The following is an 18,259-nucleotide window of genomic DNA, read 5'->3' as shown; positions in this document are numbered from 1 at the left end:
CGATGCTGCCGCGGCTCCAGCCCTGCGCCCTGGCTCCTGCCCCCGCAGAGCAGCACCAGCCCTCGGCTGCCCCGGCACACACCGGCTTCTGGCACCTCGGCACCCACCACCTCGGTGCTGCCACCGGCGCCGCAGGGAGGTGCCCGATGGCCTTCCCTGCGTGGAGCCCGGATCCGCAGTGCTGCGGAGCTGCTCGTGCCTGGGCACCCCGCTCCTCCCCTGGCACAGCCAGAGCTCCGCCAGCCCGTGGGCACGCAGGATGCAGAGGTGGCGGGGGCTCAGCGACGCCCCGGTCTGCGCGTTGGTCGTGGGCTGGGCGGCCGGTCCTCGGGGACACTTTCTGAGCAGGGATGTGCCCCTTGGTGGCAGGGGACGAGCTGGCCTCAGTTGCAGCCGCACTCCTCGATGATCATGTCCTCGTGGTGGCGGACGACGATCTCGCCCTTCTCGTAGTAGAGCATGGAGAGGGGACTCATCCTGACCGGGGAGCAGGCGGGGCAGGGCACCTGGTTGGGCTTGTAGAGCTGCAGCAAACTCTGCGGGGAGACACGGGAAGGGCAAAGCATCACCCCCTGCCGCGGGCCAGTGGGGCTGGGGGCCCGCGGGGGGAGCGGAGGAGCAAACCCCTCTTACCTGTATGTAGGCGTGGTTGGTGGGCTTGAAGGTCTCATCCACGGGGGACGGGCACTGCCCTTCGCACCGGTAGGCGTTGTACTTTTTGGGGTAGACGATCCAGCTGCCCCAGCCGGTCTGCTCGAAATCCACCACCATGTCCACCCTCCTGCACAAGGACCTGCCCTCCTCTCCCGGCGCGGCAGCGGCAGCGTCGCTCGCTTTGATCCTTTGCTTCTCCTTCCTGTTCCTGCGATGCCGGCGGGTCCCCACGCCCTGGGAGCCGCTGTCACGCATGACGTGCTTGGAGGTCTCCGCTGTCCTGATGAGGCTGTGCTCTCCCGGAGACTTGTCCCTGGAGAAGACGAGCAGCAGGACTCCGTCTGTCACGTCCTGGGGCAGAGAGGGCTCCCCGTGGCCACTGTTGCTTGAGGTGGGCAAACGTGTCACAGCGGTGGCCGGGGTGGCTGACCCACTCGCCTCCCACCACTCCCTTTGCGTGGGACCGTGGTGCCCAGGGGCCACCACAGCTTGGTGGAGCCAGGACCGGAGCAGGCTGGTGACCTCAAACACTTTCCAGGAGGCCTGGGTGGAAGAGGGGCTGCCAGCCACGGTGCCCAGGAAGAGCTGGTGGGCGCAGGTCCCGCCGCCCCGGCACCGCCGCCGCCGGCTGTGGTAGATGTCCAGGGAGACGTTGTGGGCTGGGGAGCGGCCGGGCAGGCGGACACGGAGCTCGGCCAGACTCACCTCCTGGCTGCTGGAGAGGGAGGACATGTCGAAGGAGAGCGCCCAGCGGGAGCCGTTCTGCAAGGAGCCTGAAACCCAAGGGGCACAGTGAGGGGACCGTCGGCTCTGCCAGGGTGTGCCGGCGCTGGAGGGGACGGTGCCCTCGCGTGCTGCCGTGGGCACGGTCCCCACCGCGGGGCCCCGAGGGCCGGGGGAAAGCAGCCGGACCCACCCCGACCCCTGAGACCCAACGAGAGCACCGGGCAGTGCTGGCTGCGGAGAGAGGGATGCCTGGGGACAGTGCAGGTCCTGGGGACAGTGCTGGTCCCGGGGAGAGGGATGCTTGGGGATCATGTGAGTCCTTGGACAGGGATGCCCGAGGATGATGCTGGTCGCGGGGAGAGGGATGCTTGGGGACAGAGCTGGTCCTAGGGACAGCGCGGGTACCAGGACAGGGATGCTCGGGGATGGTGCCGGTCCCGGGGACGGTGCCGGTCCTGGGGACAGAGCGGGTGCCAGGACAGGGATTCTCGGGGCCGCGGCCCCACTCACCGTGCGGGGAGAGGCTGAGGGCAGCGGCGGCGGCGGCGCGGAGCGGGGCGGGCGGGGTGCGGAGCAGCTGCAGCATGAGCGCGGGGCAGCGCGGCGGGGCGCGGGTGGGTGCGCGGGTGGGTGCGTGTGTCAGTGCGCGGGTCGGTGCGCGGGACGGTGCGTGGGTCGGTGCGCGGGTCGGTGCGCGGGTCGGTGCGCGGGTGGGTGCGCAGCCCAGGCCGAGCAGGGCGAGGGCGCAGAGCACCAGCGCGGGCGCGGAGCGCAGCGGGACCCGCATGGCTGCAGGGGCCGCCCGCAGCCGCCCTATTTGTACAGCGGCCCCGAGCACCGCCCCGGGTGGCCCCGGCACCCCCTCCCCGCAGCCCCCTCCCGCCCGCCCTCCGTCCCTATCTCCATCCTCATCTCCATCCTCCCTCCCCTCCGCCCCCCGTCTGCCCCCCGCCATCCCTCCCCATGTCCATCTCCCCCGTGCCTCCCTTTCTCCCTCCCTCCCTCCGTCTCCCCACCCTTCCCTCCCTGCCTCCAGCTCTCTCCATCCCTGCCTCCCCCCTCCATCCCTCCATCTCCCCACCTCTCCTCCTCCCCGTCCCTCTCTCCATCCATCCCTCCTGGGCTCGTCCCCATCACCGGCTCTCTCCGACCCTGCCCTCCCGGGGAGGGGACAGCCACCCGCGCGCTGTGCGGGGACACTGCTGTCCGCAGCACTCTGCACTGCCCGGCACCTGGGAGCCCCAGGGATGGGTGGCCCCGGCACCCCCCACAATCCTGTCCTGCTCCTCGGAGAAGGGACCAGGGCCTGGGGTACCCGTGGACACGGTCCCCGTCGCTCCCCCAGCCCCGTCCAGGCAGGGGGTCTGCCCCGCCGTGGGTTCCCCCCCTCCCAGCGCCGTCCGGAGCGGGACCGGGGGAGGGCACAGGGTGCGGGACAGGTCAGCGGGGCTCGTGCTGCTGGGTGCGGGGCGGGGGGTGACAGCGGACAGCGCGGGGGGAACGGCGGCGTCCTCGGGTGGGTCTTCGCCGAGGAGCAGCGCAGGGGGGACCCGGTGCGGCCGGGGCAGGGGTGCTGCTGGGCCGGGCAGAGGGGTGCGGGGGGTGAACCCGCAGAGCGAGCGGGAGCGGCCGCGGGGACACAGGGCTGCGCGGCTCAGCTGTGCGCGGCCCCGGGGTGCGCGGAGCCGGGCGGGGGGGTCCCCGCCTCCGCCGGCCCTCCCAGCGCGGGGGCTTCGCGGAGCGGCGGCTGCCGGGGCGGCGCTGCCCCTTTCCGAGGGGGAAACGTGCTAAACCCTCCCGCGGGACCCCCCGGCGTGGGGCCGGGGTCAGAGAGGGGCCCACGGGCGCTGCGGGCGGCCCCCCCCACCCTGTCGGGCACGGGGGTCGGGACCTGCTCTGCGGGGACGTGTGCTGGGGGGGCTGTGCTACCCCCAGCGTGCGTGACGTCACGGCAGAGCAGGGTGACGTCACGGTTCCCCCCCTCCGTGTCCTTCCCGGCGGCCGCCGGCAGGTGGCGCCGCTCCGCCCGCCGCCCGTGGTGGGGCCCACCAGGGAGCTTGTGGCGTTGCCCTTTGAAGCCGGGAGTTCTCGCGAGAGCGGCGCGGCGGGTGAAAATGGCGGCAGCGGGAGCGGCGGCAGCGGCGGCCGCGGCCGGAATTGCTGCTCCTGCGCCCGAGGGTGCGGAGCCCGGCCCGGACCCTCCCGCCGCGGAACCTCCGGCCCCGCCTGAACCGGGCGCTACCGACGCTGAGACTGGGTATGTCCCTCCCTGCCCGCGGGCCCGGCCCGCCGGCGCAGGCCCAAGCCCCCCCACACGCACGCACCCCCCAGCCCTGGAAACCGTGAGGGTTATGGGGGGTCCCCTTCCCCCTCCTTCCCTCCTCCCCTTCCCCCCCTCCCCCGTTACCCTGGAAACCGTGAGGGTACCGGGGGGGGGTCCCTACCCCCTCCCCCGGGAAGCCATGGGGTTCCAGATGGTCCTTCTGCCCCAGCGACACCGGGAGTGCCCCAGGGTTCCCGGACCGTGCTGCTCGGGAGGGGCCAGGCTGCCCCAGTCCAGGCCAGGCCGTAGGGCCAGGCTGCCCCAGTCCAGGCCAGGCTGCCCCAGTCCAGGCCAGGCTGCTCCACTCTGCACCAGGCCACCCCAGGACAGGCTGCCCCAGTCTGCACCAGGCTGCAGGGCGAAGCCGCTTCACTTTGCACCAGGCCGCCCCAGTCCAGGCCAGGCTGTCCCAGTCTGCACCAGGCTGTCCCAGTCCAGGCCAGGGCCAGGCTGCCACAGTGTGCACCAGGCCACCCCAGTCCAGGCCAGGCCACTCCAGTCTACTCCAGGCCAACCCAGTCCATACCACGCTGCCCCAGTCCGCGCCAGGCCCCAGGGCTAGGCTGCCCCAGTCCAGGCTTGCCCCAGTCTGCACCGGGCCACCCCAGTCCATGCCAGGCTGGTCATAACCTCGGTTAGGCAGGGCAGAGGTGGGGACGCCTCTCAAAACTTGTTTCTGCCCTCGCAGGGGGGATGCCGCCATGGTCGATGTCACCGCAGCTCTGGAGACCGAGTCCACCAACGGGAAGGACGCCCTGGTAGGTGGCTGTGGGGTCTCGCTGGGGGAGGCCCGGTCCGCAGGGCTGGCACAGGTAGAGAACATGAGAGTGCCCAAAGCTGAACGTGCTGCCCCTCGGCCAGGACCCTGCCTGGCCGCCCTTGCCGGCAGAGGCCACAATTTGCTTGTCCCACAGCAGAGCTGCCGCCGGGGTGGAGCGTGCGCTGGGCTGCGAGCGCTCGGGATCGTGGGCTTGGAGTTGTCCTTCCCTCTTGGGGGTCGTGGCAGGCTGAGGCTGAGGCTTATCCATGGGGTACCTGTTCACCAGACGGCTGGTCCTCTCCCTTCTCCCATTCGTGGTTTTTTTTTTCCCCTCACCACCAGCACATTTCCCCAAAGGATTCTTGTTTGGCAGCAATCTGGTGTCTTTGCACAGGTGACAGGGGAGGTGCAAAGGTATAAGATTGCCACAGGTTGTACGTGGTGTAGAAAAGGGGCAAGTGTAGAATTTTTTTCATAAGATAAAATGTTTCTGTTTAACAAATAGGTGTCTGGCAATGCCTGACGTGTTAGCACTAATGAGCAATCTTGGAAAACTAAGGGTGCAAAGTCAGGGGTAAGATGAAGACATAGAAGGTGAGAAGGCAGTTATTCAAAAAACAAAATCTGAACGTGTTCCTGTGGTTCAGACAAGAAGGACTTTCTATCCTGCTAGGTCCAGCTTCAGTTCTTTAAGGAATTATTTTAGAAATGAAATCCTCACCCATCTGACAAGTTCTAACGAACTGCATCTACAAAATAGTTGCAGCTCGCTCACAGCATGGCTGCATATTAGGGGAAAAAAGATTCATTCCCTCTAAATTCTCCTGTCTTGACAGGTTACTGCACAAAACTTCTTTCCTGTCTGGTTCAGTCAGTCTTTAAGCCAGTCCAAGTTTGCTGATCTGCTCTGCTTGTAGGAAGCTGCCGGGGACAACTCCGAGGTGTTGGACGCTCAGGCAGGCTCCGTGGACGAAGAGAACGGGCGGCAGCTCGGAGAGATAGAGCTGCAGTGTGGCATTTGTACAAAGTGGTTCACAGCAGACACGTTTGGCATCGACACCACGTGCGTAAGCTCTGCGGGAGGCTTTGGTTAGCAAAAATGGAAATATTTAGAGTGTAAATTCCCGAGGAGCAGGAGCTGGTCTGGGTCCTTGGGTGCTTGGCCACCAGTGTGTTCTGTAGTAACCAAAGCTGTACCCAGCGCAGCAGGAAGCCTTTGTGTTCGTGTATTTCAGCCTTAAAAAACCTCCTTGTCCGACCTCAGGACTGTCGGAGCCACCCTCGGACTCGGTGCCTCAGAGGCAGAGGGGGCTTCAACAGGCACTTTCAATTGGTGCAAACAAAGAGTAAAATCTTCCTGTAAGGGAAAAGTGATTTCAAATGACTTTCTGGAACCTACGTGGGACTGACTTTAGAATTATTAAAAACTTAACGTGTTTGGTTGTATTGTGTCCCTAAAAAGTACTCTAGACTTCCAATTAAAATTAATTAATTGGCTCAGGTGGAGCTCCTTGTCCAGAGCTTCTGGATCGTTGTCTCTTTTGCTGAATGAATTTCAGGACTTCTCTAAAACAAGAAGATGACACTTATCTTGCTTATGTTTTTCTCCAGAGCTTTGTGGCTTTTCTTGTTGCCCATGCTAAACCTAATTTGATGAAAATATTACTGAACCTGTAAGATGTTTCTGGTTTTGGAGAGAGAGAGAATAATTAATTTCTTAGCCTGATGGAGTAAGGAAGGCGTACACCAGAACTTACAAATCCACGTGCTCTTTTCCAGGTCGTGTCTGCCCTTCATGACCAACTACAGTTTCCATTGCAATGTTTGCCATCACAGTGGGAACACCTATTTCTTAAGAAAACAAGCAAGTAAGTATAAAACCACCCTGGCTGAAATTTTGTGCAAGATAATCCTAGAGGCTTCATTCTGTCTAAAGGTGGTGGGAGGGTTCTGCTGCAACTGTTCAAAAATGACCAAAACAATTCCATATTAGCAACAGGCATTTGCAGCTTTTTCTAAAAATAAAGTAACTTATAAGTAACTTATAACTTACTGTTACTCAAGACAGCCTGGATGCTGTGTGGGTAGTAATCACTAGGTACATGAGCGTATGTTTGATCTTCCCCGTGAAGTGTAACTCCAGCTCTGGTGTATTTTTGTTTTTAAGATCTCAAGGAAATGTGCCTTAGTGCTCTGGCCAACTTAACGTGGCAGTCGAGGACACAAGATGAGCACCCGAAAACAATGTTCTCCAAAGATAAGGTATGGCTGTAGTGGAAGTCGTCATGGATTTACGTAAGCTATCAGTGAAGAAGAGCAAGTTCAAACAGCTGTTGGCAGCGAGACTTTCAGACCCACACTGTTAAGATGCAGTTTTATTTTTTAACAGGACATTATCCCATTTATTGATAAATACTGGGAGTGTATGACAACACGACAGAGACCTGGGAAAATGACTTGGCCTAATAATATTGTCAAAACTATGGTGAGTATTCGGAGTTAAATTTGTGGAGAGGATTATCTGCAAGTGATACAGTTGTCTGACTTTTGTGTTTGCTGAGGTCTGGACTTAGAGCTGCGTGGTGAAGATTCTAACGCTTCTTATGTAGCTGATATGCTACATATTAATAGTAAATAGTATCATTTAAACACTTGTTAATGAACTTGAGATGATCTTACCCTGTGTAACTTAAACTCCTCTATTTTAGTGTAAAGAAAGAGATGTATTCTTGGTGAAAGAGCATCCAGACCCAGGGAGTAAAGACCCAGAAGAAGACTACCCAAAGTTTGGGCTTCTAGACCAGGTACATAATTAGGGACGGAAGGAAAGTGTGCCATGGGGAGCTGGGAGGAGGGAGCGGGGGCTCTTTCTGCTGGTGGCTTGCGCTCAGTCAAGTGAGCCAAACTCAGCCGAGTCACAGCACGAGCCTGCCTTGTGCCAAGCCCCGTGTTGGAGTGCTCCAGCGCGTGGCAGTGCCCTGCTCAGGCAAGTTTGACCCAGTCTATACATCAGATTTTTTCTTTTTCAGGATCTTGCCAATATTGGTCCTGCATATGATAACCAGAAGCAGAACAATGCTGTATCCACAAGTGGGAACCTAAATGGCAAGTTCTTTAATCAGGTGGTGTTTGAATATTTGGGACTAAGCTGTGTTTTCTCAGTCCTGTGGCTGGGCGTCTGTGCAGTTACGTCCAGTTAAACCTGTCCTGTGAACTGAGATTATGCTTATTATGTTCAGCCATTCTCACCGTGCCTTTCTATAGAGAGAGATTAATTTTACCTTCCTGTGGAGGTTCAACTTTTTTCTTCATGACAGCCAGCTAAATCAAGACTTGTGCAGCAAGGCTGAGCTTGTCAGTTTTCTTCCGTAATGATTTTAATTTACCTACTTGTATTATTCAGATTTCCTGTTTCCCTCACCCTGAGATTTGAAAGTAGTTGGGGAAAGTACATGTTATTCCTTATAAACACTGCTCCATGTTACTGTGGTGCTGACAACTTTGCCCAGCTGACTGAGGTTACTTACAGCAATGTTACTGTGGTCATACTAACTGCCCGTGACATTTCTTTGTGTGCAAGGCTACACTGTTCTATATTAAACACATTCAAATAGTACCTAACAGGAGGTATTTGGGGCTGTTTACAACAGGGTTGTAGATATCTAAGGCTGTGTTGTCTCCATTTCATGCACTGGTTGTTTTCTAGTTCATTTCTGGAAGATTGACAAATATGTGGTGCCACTTCTGTTCTTACAGGTGGAGCCTCTTTGGGAGGTGAATATTTACCTTTCAGCTTCTAAAACTTAAGTATTATTGTCTGCAAAGCTTTTTTGCTCAGTTATCTTAGAAGCTAAAGTCAATTTAAAATCAAAAGCGTGCCCTGATGTGATTGCAATAATACTTTTAATACAAAACAACAATTTCACTTTTTAATCTTTAGCAGTTAGAAGCTTTTAATTATCATATTCTGCCCCACTTGACTGGTTTAAAGTTTTATTTTCACTTATGTTTATTTTTACTTTGCACGATTTGACCTGATACTGTTGTAGTTTTAAATCGTAATGCCTAAATAAGCAGACTGAATCTGTGAGCTGGTATGATATTGTGGTTGTTTAAGCAAATAAGTGATGGCAAACTGGAGAGCCTAAATGTTTTTCTGCACTGAAACGAGTGAGTGCAGCTGAGATCATGTCATGTTTGTGCAGAATATGGTATTCCTTCAGTGGTTTGAGTCCCTTACACTGTAAGGGGAATGCTGAGAATTTAAAAGCTGACTATATTTTTAGTTACAACACAGAGTGTGGTTCGTAAAGGTGTTTATCTGCAGTACATAAAAAAATCTATATTTTCCTTGTAAATCAATAGTGATCTTTTTTGAAATAGCGTAATGATAAAGTGCATATACAATTTAATGTATTAAAAAGTTAAATTTAATCTGACTATTATCAGTATGACATGTAGCTTTTCCTGTACTACAGTTTTATTTATGAGTGAAAATTGAGAGCTCTAATCTGAAATGTTACGCTGTTCAATTGTAGTCCTCATTTTGGTAACACTGGAGAGAAACACCTCTATTGCTTTTCAGTTTTCCTCAACTTGGGTGTATTTTATTTTATAGATGGAAATTTAACGTTAAGTGCTTATTGCTTATGGATGTCAGAGCGTTTCTCCAGCATCACTGGGGTGATGACTGCTTAAAATCAGACAGCGTGTGCTGTAGGTTGGGTTTTCTGCAGGAATAAATTTGACCTGTGGCTGGAATCTCCACGGAAGCCAATGATGATGCTTTCGGAGCAGATCACAGTGCTGCTGCCTGTAGATCTTTTGATGACAGAAAAGATTCTTAATTCTCACCCTAAAAGCTTGAGCTGAGCTCACGTAGTTGATAAAGCTCACTTTGCTTCCACTCTAAGTTTAGACATTTCAAAAGTTGACTAGAAGCTACGTAAAAGTTCTGGGTTTTGCTGTGCTCATTTTTAATAAAGTCTGTTTCACATGTAACTGTGGAAGAAGGTGCTTGAGCTCATGAACTGGTTTTAATTTGGCTGCTCTGCCCCTTTCTGTCTGTGGAGATTCCACGCCCACGGGCTCCCTCTGACCATCAGCCGCCTAACGTGCCGTGGTTTGTGTGTTAGGGGGAATGGCCGCCGGAGGCAGCGGGAAGGGACGGGGAGCGAAGCGCAAGCAGCAGGACGGAGGGACCACGGGAACGGCCAAGAAAACCAGAAGGTGAGGGGCAAGGTGGTGGGGTGGCACGGTGACGAGCACCCACAGCAAGGTGTGGTACGCTGGTCAGAGGGACAGCTTGGCTTTTGGTGCCTTGAGCTGCCTCCAGCGTGTCTCTGCCCATGGTAGAACTATGGGGAATCGCACCATAACCCTGTGATGTTGTTGGTGGGTCACGTGCTAGAAGGTGTTTGAGATAGAGGAGTATGTGCTCGTTCTGCACGGACTCTTCTGGAAGCAGAGCAGTGTGCAGGTGCAGCTCTCTCTGGGGTTGCCTTGTGACCGAGCCGTAGCCACCATGAGGTCCCAACCTGCAGTTTCTGTGTTTCACAGTGACCCGCTGTTCTCTGCTCAGCGCTTGCCGCCCCACGGTTACCCGTTGGAGCACCCCTTCAACAAAGATGGGTATCGCTACATCTTGGCTGAGCCTGACCCCCACGCGCCCGACCCAGAAAAACTGGAGCTGGACTGTTGGGCAGGAAAGCCCATTCCTGGGGACCTCTACAGAGCCTGCCTGTACGAACGGGTCCTCCTGGCCCTGCACGACCGAGGTACAAAGCTTGTAAGCGTATGTGAGTTGTACAGCCAGCTTTTGTTGTGAGGGGCCAGCTTCTGTAACATGGTACCAGCTACTGACGTTGCAGACATAATTGCTTTAAGAGGTGCAAATATTAAATCCCCTTCTGTTTGTTTGCTTGCCCTTGACATCGCCACACATCAGAAATCACAAATTAACTGCTGTCATCTCTCATCTGCTGCAGCTCCTCAGCTAAAGATCTCTGATGACCGGCTGACCGTTATCGGCGAGAAGGGCTATTCGATGGTACGAGCCTCGCACGGCGTGCGGAAAGGAGCGTGGTACTTTGAAATATCCATGGATGAGATGCCTCCAGACACAGCTGCCAGGTTAGGCTGGTCACAGCCATTAGGTAAATAATTTTACCGAATATTTCTTAGCAGTGGATTCCAACTGGTTCCTGTGTTTCTTTCCCCAGTAATTTAGATTAACGAGGATAAGTCATATTCAGCTTGCCCACTTCTTCACTGATTTTCTTAAGGGGAAACTCTTTCTGTGGGTGATCTAAACTGTGCAGAGCTGCAGTATGGATGGACCCTTTATGCTGTTGCATGCTTGGCCTTGCCTAACGCTGTAGTCGATGTGTTTGTACTAATGGCAGTCGTGTTTGTTAACTGAATGTAATTACTGTTCCAAACTTGGAGTGGGACGCACAGAGGTGCTCCTGCTACGCTGTGTGTGTTCATGAAGAAATGTTGGTTTCCACAGGGAACCTCCAGGCACCTCTGGGATATGACAAGTTCAGTTACTCCTGGCGCAGCAAAAAGGGAACAAAGTTTCACCAGTCGATAGGGAAACACTATTCATCGGGCTATGGACAGGGTGATGTACTGGGATTTTACATCAGTCTTCCAGAGGACACTGAGACTGCCAAGTCACTGCCTGACACTTACAAAGATAAGGTGAGGTGTGGGGTTCACTGTTGGATTAAGTGTTGGCTAGGTGGGCGAGTGGGAAACAGGGTGCTGTAGGCTCACTTTTGCCCCTTTGAGAGCATCCTTTCCACCCTACCTCTGGGTACCACTGTGGTTTAGCCGTTCTTTAATATGTCACTAAAGGTAACAGTTTTTCCAGGTTACCTCTGAAGTGGTTGTTTTCTAATGTTTCAGGCTTTGATCAAATTCAAAAGCTACTTGTACTTTGAAGAGAAGGACTTTGTGGACAAAGCAGAGAAGAGCCTGAAGCAAGCGCCTGGAAGCCAGGTCAGTTCAGTGTTGGTTGGTGGTGGACACAGAATCTCAGGAAGAGTGGAGAGCCTGCTGAGACTGGCTTATTGTAGGTATTAATCACTTGCATTTAATGAGCACAAAGGGAGGCTGATCATCATTAGTTTTTCATCAAAAAACAGAATGCTTTTATTAAAACAAAACAACAATAAATGTGAAACTTAAGTAATTGCCTGGCATCAGGTAAAGGGGAGCATAGGTTAAGCTGCCTTCTGAGGATTGCTTTGTAGTTCACAAGTAAGGTCATGAAATGTAGCATCAATGAAGAAAAACTAAGTGTTTTTCTTTACAGATAATATTCTTCAAGAATGGTGCCAGCCAAGGAATTGCCTTTAAAGACATCTTTGAAGGAGTTTATTTTCCTGCCATTTCTCTGTACAAAGGCTGCACAGTAAGTAACACATCTTAGGAATTACCTTTCAGAGAGTCCATTATTGGTTTAGTAATGCATAGTGTGGGCACTCTGGAGCCTGTCAAGCAAGTGAAGAGGAAAGATAGGAATGATTTTAGTGAAGTAGCTCAGCTGCTCACTTGTGTGATATAACTTTACCAGCCCGCTGAACAAACACTCTCCCTTTATGCCAAGGTTGTTTGTTCACGTGTTCTTGCATGGGGTGCAGCTAGGCTCAGGACTTGGAGGGGGTGAGGACTGAAGATTAAAGAAATTTGCCTGGATTTTTTTGGATCTAATGACACATGTGTCTTCCACAGGTTTCTATAAACTTTGGGCCATATTTCAAGTATCCGCCTAGAGATATCACCTACCGTCCAGTAAGTAATAACTGAAGTTTTTTTTTAAACCCCACACTTTGTGATAGCCTCACAGTATTTAAACAAAAGGTGGTTGAGATTTTAGTTGGAACGAGATGATCTTTAAGGTCCTTTCCAACCCAAAACATTCTATGATTTTATTGTGGTGTTTGTTAGGAGTTGATTTATACCAAGCCTGTATCTGTCCTTTTCAGTCTTTGTACTTGAATAGTTATAGGCCAAAGGATTGTATTTAAAAATCTTTTGAGGACAGATGATAGCCTAACAAAAACTTAGTTAAAAATGTAGCTAAATAGTAGATACTGTCTTGTTCCTCTTGACAGATTATGAAGTCCCTGTTTCTGCCCGTGTTACTTTTACTTACAAAAGAGGCTGAGGGCTGAATTCTTATTTAAGGAAACACTTGGAAATTTTTTTCCCCCCCCACTAATGTTTTAAGGAGGGACACAGTCCTGGAATGCTGTACAACAGGGCTAGTCACCCTTTGTCCTGAGCCTGGACTTCATGACTTGAACTGTCTTTTGTTCCCTTTGCAGATGAGTGACATGGGCTGGGGTGCTGTTGTGGAGCACACGCTGGCAGATGTACTGTATCACGTAGAGACAGAAGTTGATGGAAGACGAAGTCCACCCTGGGAGCCATAAACGACACAGTGGGTATCCAGTCAAGTGGTTTTTATTCTACAGGAACATGCATCACTCAGAGCGATCAGCCAACGAGCAAACAAGCTGAAGCCAACGCAGCTCTTGAGGGCAGGTGTTTGTATATTTGTTACCTGCTGAAGATTCATGCTCTACCACTACGCTGGAGTCTCAGTGAATGCAGTTCTGTTATGTTTTGTGCTGTTTGTGGGCATCTCTTGGAGTCTCCATCACCTTTACAGTGTAGCAAGTGTTGTGTTGAGGTAACTTCTCATGTGCTGTGACAGTCACTGTGCAGTGAGAGCAGGCTCCAGCTGGACCTACCTGCTCTCTGGTCACTTCCAGAAGCAACATTGACACTTCTGCTCAGCTGTGTGTGGACAACAGCTTCCAGCCAGAAGGATTGTGTTGTAACAAGACTCAAATTTGGGCTGCTGTCCAAAGTGTATTTTCCCCCCCCCCCAAACTGGAAACCAGTTTAAAAATAAAGCCTTTAACTCTTACTTTTGTGAGGTGTTTTTTTCTTTGTAACACTTGAGAGATCCCACGAGACAAAACAAGACCTCAAGCTGAAGATCTCCTGCCCATCATTGCACTGCTTTGAATGAATAAATAAAATTTGACACTGTGTGTGTCTGTACAGGAAAAATAAATTAGAGCTGCTTCCTCTAGGGGAAAAGGGAATAAAATTTTTTGGTTAAGTCAAGTCCTGCATTTGTGTTTTGGGGAAGGGAGGGAGTAAAATTTTGAGGTTAAGTGTTGCGTTCACCCCACTGAGCATGTGCTGGTCCTCCTGCCTCTCCAGCCAGGTGGGCTTTTCCTCTAATAACTAATTAGCTAAGGCCTTTAATAGTAGGCACCACTAATTAAAGCTTAATTTATTTATTGAAACTAATTAGTTAGGGAAGTTGCAGGTGCCTGGCTGGGCCAGCACATGCTCAGTGGAGCAAATGCAGGACTTTACCAAAAATTTTTAGCCCTGCATTTACACAATGAGCATGTGCTGGCCCCTGCAACCTCCCTAAACTACTTAGTTTCAATAAATTAATTAAGCTTTAATTAGTGGTGTCTACTATTAAAGACCTTGGCTAATTAGCACAGGCTGTGATTAAATGGTGTCTGCCTTACCCTGTTTGTGATTCCCTACTTTACTCCCAATAAAGCATCACAACAGCACTGTGCAGTCAGCAGTTCACTGTCCGGGCCAGGTGCTCCCGAAGGTGGTTGGCGAAGTCGACCTGTGTCTGGGACAGGACCTGGTTGATGATGGTCTTTGGCAGCCAGCCCTGGAGAGGAGCAGATACAGCCCATGAGTGGAACTTGTCTTGAGTGCAAATCCTGCTTCCACGTTGAAAGTTTGCTGCAAAACTTACCTTCAGGTCAATGCTGAGGAGCCATGTGAGCTTGGTCTGCGAAGGGCTGCCAGACAGCGGGCGCAGGATCATACACGTGGGGCCGTTCTCTGCTCTGTAAGAGGACAGGAGGGTACAAATTAGAAAGCAACGTCTGACTTTACCTCAAAAATTACAGCCATGCTGAAACACTTTGTGAATTAGGGTTTCCTGCGTCTGAGACAAACCTCATTACCCTGAGCCCACACTAAAAGCTGGTGTGTGAATCTGACTTCCACTACACACCCTGTAAGTGATGGCAAAGGCACTTACCTTATAAATCCCTCCTGCTCTGGCATCGCTCCGTGTGTTGTGGACATGCCGGCCAGGACGCAGGTGGAGCCACGTCTCTTAGAGCACCGGACGCTCACGAAGTCCCGTGGTCCAACGATGTTACCGGGGGTAGCGGCCGCCTTCTCATGGGTGATCACTGTGTCCTTCCCAATCTTCTGGAGAATCTGGACAGTTTAGAAGTAAAATGTTAATTTGCAGTATTTACCACAAACATAGCTGAAAGCTAGCTCTGATTACTGTGTGTTCGAGCAACTGCTCTTACAAAAACTTGGTGTTTATAGGGAGAAAAATCACAAATATCTGCTTCATCCCAGAATGCAGAACATTGGTTTTCAATACCTGGAAAGGGAAGGTATTTCTCTTAATGCTTCTCTTACTCCAGACAGGCTGTGGAGTAGCAAAATGCTCTTCCCTGCCCGTTGGGGTACTCTGCTATTTCTGTTCCAGTTACAGGACAAATTTAACAACAGAACTGGCAGTGCAGTGCATTTCTTACAGAATAACCAGCAGACAAGCTGCCACAGACTCACTTCTTCCACAGCTGCAGTAGGAGCAGGCAAGATAAAGTCTGGCTGCTCCGTTCCCAAAGAACGGGTGGAGAAACCCCTGCTGTGATGGGCAAAGTGATTCTTCATGCCTCTCAGAGCAGGGTGTGTGTGAACCCCTGGCTGAGCCAGGGCTTCCTACCTTGACTTCTTTGACGTTGGGGTTCCAGTCTCCCATCTGCTCCATGTTGTCCACCAGCTCGCTGTACACCGTGTCCAGGGGCTGGTCCACCACCACCTCGAGCCGGAACACCTTGCCCACGTCCGGGAGCACCTTGCTCAGCACTTTGTCTCCGTTGCCCTGGGGAGGGGAAGGCAGAATTAGTATCTGTCCTCATTTAGCCCGCACCCGGGGCTAAACAACAGTTTTTTATCTCACCCAATGTCCCTTCCCCAACTGAGGAAGGAAATTGGGAAAAAGAGGGAGACTCGTGGGTTAAAATTAAACAGATTTAACAAAATAAAGAAACCAATATAAATGCTAACACAAAGCACACACAAGTGTACTTAGCTACAGGTTGCAGAGAGTTGCCCAGGAATAGCAATTGTCAGCAATGAGGAAAAAAGGGAGGTCAGAAGAGAGGAGAGCAAACCCAGCCTCCCCATCCCCACCAAGCCCTCCCTTTTATAGTGAACTTGGTTGTTAATGCTATAGAATACAGCTGTGGGCCAGCCTGGGGCAGCTGCCCTGGGTTTAGCTGCTGATGGCCCTGAGCACCATGGCTGGCCACAGACTGAAACCAAACCCCAAAGAAACCAGGCCAATATTGCAAATATTTCCAGGAGGAACGCGTCAGTCTGCTGCGAAGCGGAGCACCTACCACCACCGTCTCTGTCTTCCAGCCGTCCTGGTCCCCGAGGATGCTGAGGGATTTCTGGAGGGCTTCCTCTCCTTGCTTGATGTAAGACATTTCCATCTCACTGAAGAGCTTCTCCTCCAGCCTCGAGCCTGCACGGGATGGGACAGGAGTGAGTGTAAGAACACTGCACAGTTGAGTAACCCCTCCTAACACCACCTAAGCTTGATCTACATCAAATGCACTTCCCTGGGGCTGGGGAAATAAACTCAACTCCTGCTGCTCGCCTGCCTTTAGCAAAGGTGCAGGTTCTCCTCAAGCCCCAACCCATGACAGTCCCCACCCAAGAATGGCCAGACCCCCCCGGTCTGCTGGTCACTTACTGAGCAAGGAGCTTCTCCGTCGCACCTGGCTGATCCACGCGCCGGGTCCCGAGCCGCGGTGGGCGAGCTTGCCCAGCTCCTGGCTGATGGCGACGGCAGCTTGTCTTCTCAGACCTGGGGGCAGAGAGCTCGTCACTCGTCATTGTTTTTTTTTTGCAACTTGAACATAAAATACTGGGAAAAGCCTCCGCTTGCCGCCTTCACCGCAGTCCCTGCAGGCACAGAGAGCAGCTGCCAGCCTGCTCTGGGACACAAGCTGTCCTAAACCAACCCGGGCTCTGCTCCGAGCCACGCAGCACGCGGGGAGAGCAGACAACAGTCCTAAAAACACCAAGGAGCAACCGTGGGTGCTCAGGAGAGGCCGTAGGAAACGGAGCACAACACAAAACCCTCGCAGCCAGCGGGAGGGTTACGGGTAGCTGTGCCCCGCGTTCAGCAACTGCATGCAGCCGCCCGCCCCGTGCCCCAGAGAGGGGTCTGGAGACAATAAAACATGAGACCCAGAGAGCAGCCCCGGAGCCTCCAGCCTCCTCCCACCCTGCCAGCGCTGCCCACTGTGGGCAGCCCACGGAGAGGGGCTCCCCCGGCCCCCCGGCCCCTCACCGGTCATGTTGCGCAGGTGCCGGTAGGAGATGGCAGCGCAGAGCTTGGAAGTGGCGGGCAGCATCTCCCTGGTGGGGCAGGAGCCGTGGGCTGCGGGCAGGACCGTGGGCTGCGGGCAGGACCGTGGGCTGCGGGCAGGAGTCTCTGCGGCGAGCGCTGCCCTGCCCGGGCGCTCAGCCTTAAGTACGGCGCGCTGAAGGATGCTGGCTCGTCAGCAGGGAGATAAGAGCCGTCGCTTACGGCAGGGCCCCGGGGGCCAAGGGCAGACCCGGCTCCTCGCGCATCTGCCGGGGGCCGCGGGTCGCGCAGACGCAGGCACGTGGGCGGGCGCGTGCTCAGAGCCCGCGCTGGCACCGTGGAGCCCAGCCAGCCCCAGCCGTGGTCCAGCCCTGGGGGGGCACAGGCAGCTCCCGAGGCACAGCCTCCCTGCCCAGCTCGTGCGGAGCCATCCCTGTGCCAGGGACAAACCCCGCTGGGCAGCGACCTGGGGTCCATGGCACGGGTGCCCCTGCACGGGTCATCAGCCACGGATAACAACGGATAACAATCAATTCTGACAGGTAACAACGGATAATGCCAGATAACAACGGATAACGATGGGCAACACCATCTCACAGCACAACCATCCCGGAATAACCGGAGCCAGGCTCAGCCCAACCTCAGCTAATGCCCGAGACAACAACTGAGGCTGCCTGTTCCCCCCCTCTGGGGACCAGACCCCCCCCCCCAGACCCCTCACTGCGGCGGCACGGTGAAGCCCTGGTGTATGAGACCAAACCCCACCGGCAGAGTGGGACGTCCTGGCATCACTGGCACCCGCGCACACCCCTGGCCGGCGGGCACCCGGGACAGCGGTGGGTGCACGGGGGGGCAGCCCCGGGGATGCTTCAAGCACATTGCGTGGACAAAAGCATTTGGGACGGCGTGCAGCCCCCCCCTTCCACCCCACAGAGCCCCACGCTAACACAGCCCGTTATTCAGCCCATATAAAGCTGAATATTAAATATTAAATATGAAGCTGCCGAGCCTGGGAGCGAGGGGCCGCCCGTGCGCCTCCCCCAGAGCCCGGTTTATCGCGCCGGGGCTGGGAGCGGTGGGCGCCGGCAGAGCAGTGATAAGGCTCAAGGATGAGCTGCCATTTGTGGGATGAGTTACGGCCCCGCCGACCCACGCTCCCGGGAACCCGCGAAGCACCAGCTGCTTCCTTTGACGTCAGCCCCGGCACCCTCCCGCGGGCAGCCTGACCTTCCTCCCCGCTGTTGCAACAACTTGGCCCAGGGGGAGGTCAGCCGCTCGCTGCGCCGGCAGCCCGGCCCCGGGGAGCCCCTCGCCTCCCCCAGCC

At 54.3% G+C, this 18,259-nt stretch overlaps 3 protein-coding genes across 4 annotated transcripts; 1 reads left to right on the top strand and 2 right to left on the bottom strand.

Moving 5' to 3' along the window:
* Positions 1-383: 383 nt before the first annotated feature.
* Positions 384-2,167, bottom strand: NODAL (nodal growth differentiation factor). The gene is made up of 3 exons (XM_068421534.1): positions 1,891-2,167; positions 634-1,427; positions 384-536 (listed from the first exon to the last, which is right to left on the bottom strand). The coding sequence occupies exons 1-3, from the start codon at positions 2,165-2,167 to the stop codon at positions 384-386; spliced, it is 1,224 nt and encodes a 407-aa protein (XP_068277635.1).
* A 1,325-nt stretch (positions 2,168-3,492) lies between these two features.
* On the top strand, positions 3,493-13,407 carry ASH2L (ASH2 like, histone lysine methyltransferase complex subunit). 2 transcript variants are annotated; one of them, XM_068421352.1, is made up of 17 exons: positions 3,493-3,637; positions 4,392-4,461; positions 5,381-5,526; positions 6,243-6,331; positions 6,631-6,725; positions 6,853-6,948; positions 7,172-7,267; positions 7,493-7,568; positions 8,220-8,237; positions 9,599-9,692; positions 10,023-10,240; positions 10,451-10,618; positions 10,975-11,168; positions 11,376-11,468; positions 11,785-11,883; positions 12,204-12,263; positions 12,800-13,407. In XM_068421352.1, the coding sequence occupies exons 1-17, from the start codon at positions 3,495-3,497 to the stop codon at positions 12,905-12,907; spliced, it is 1,863 nt and encodes a 620-aa protein (XP_068277453.1). In that variant the 5' UTR covers positions 3,493-3,494; the 3' UTR covers positions 12,908-13,407. The 2 variants fall into 2 exon arrangements, with proteins under 2 accessions (XP_068277453.1, XP_068277454.1); XM_068421353.1 differs by lacking the exon at positions 8,220-8,237.
* A 654-nt stretch (positions 13,408-14,061) lies between these two features.
* Positions 14,062-17,101, bottom strand: STAR (steroidogenic acute regulatory protein). Its single transcript, XM_068421354.1, has 7 exons — positions 16,918-17,101; positions 16,315-16,428; positions 15,956-16,083; positions 15,277-15,435; positions 14,569-14,753; positions 14,278-14,371; positions 14,062-14,190 (listed from the first exon to the last, which is right to left on the bottom strand). Exons 1-7 carry the CDS (start codon positions 16,979-16,981, stop codon positions 14,089-14,091), a joined length of 846 nt encoding a protein of 281 aa, XP_068277455.1. The 5' UTR covers positions 16,982-17,101; the 3' UTR covers positions 14,062-14,088.
* Between the last annotated feature and the right edge of the window lie 1,158 nt (positions 17,102-18,259).

Source organism: Nyctibius grandis, chromosome 33 (genome assembly GCF_013368605.1).
Source record: "Nyctibius grandis isolate bNycGra1 chromosome 33, bNycGra1.pri, whole genome shotgun sequence".
In the NCBI taxonomy this organism is placed as follows: Eukaryota; Metazoa; Chordata; class Aves; order Nyctibiiformes; family Nyctibiidae; genus Nyctibius; species Nyctibius grandis.
The sequence above is the reverse complement of the archived record's forward strand: the minus strand, read 5'-3'. Positions and strand labels throughout refer to the sequence as shown.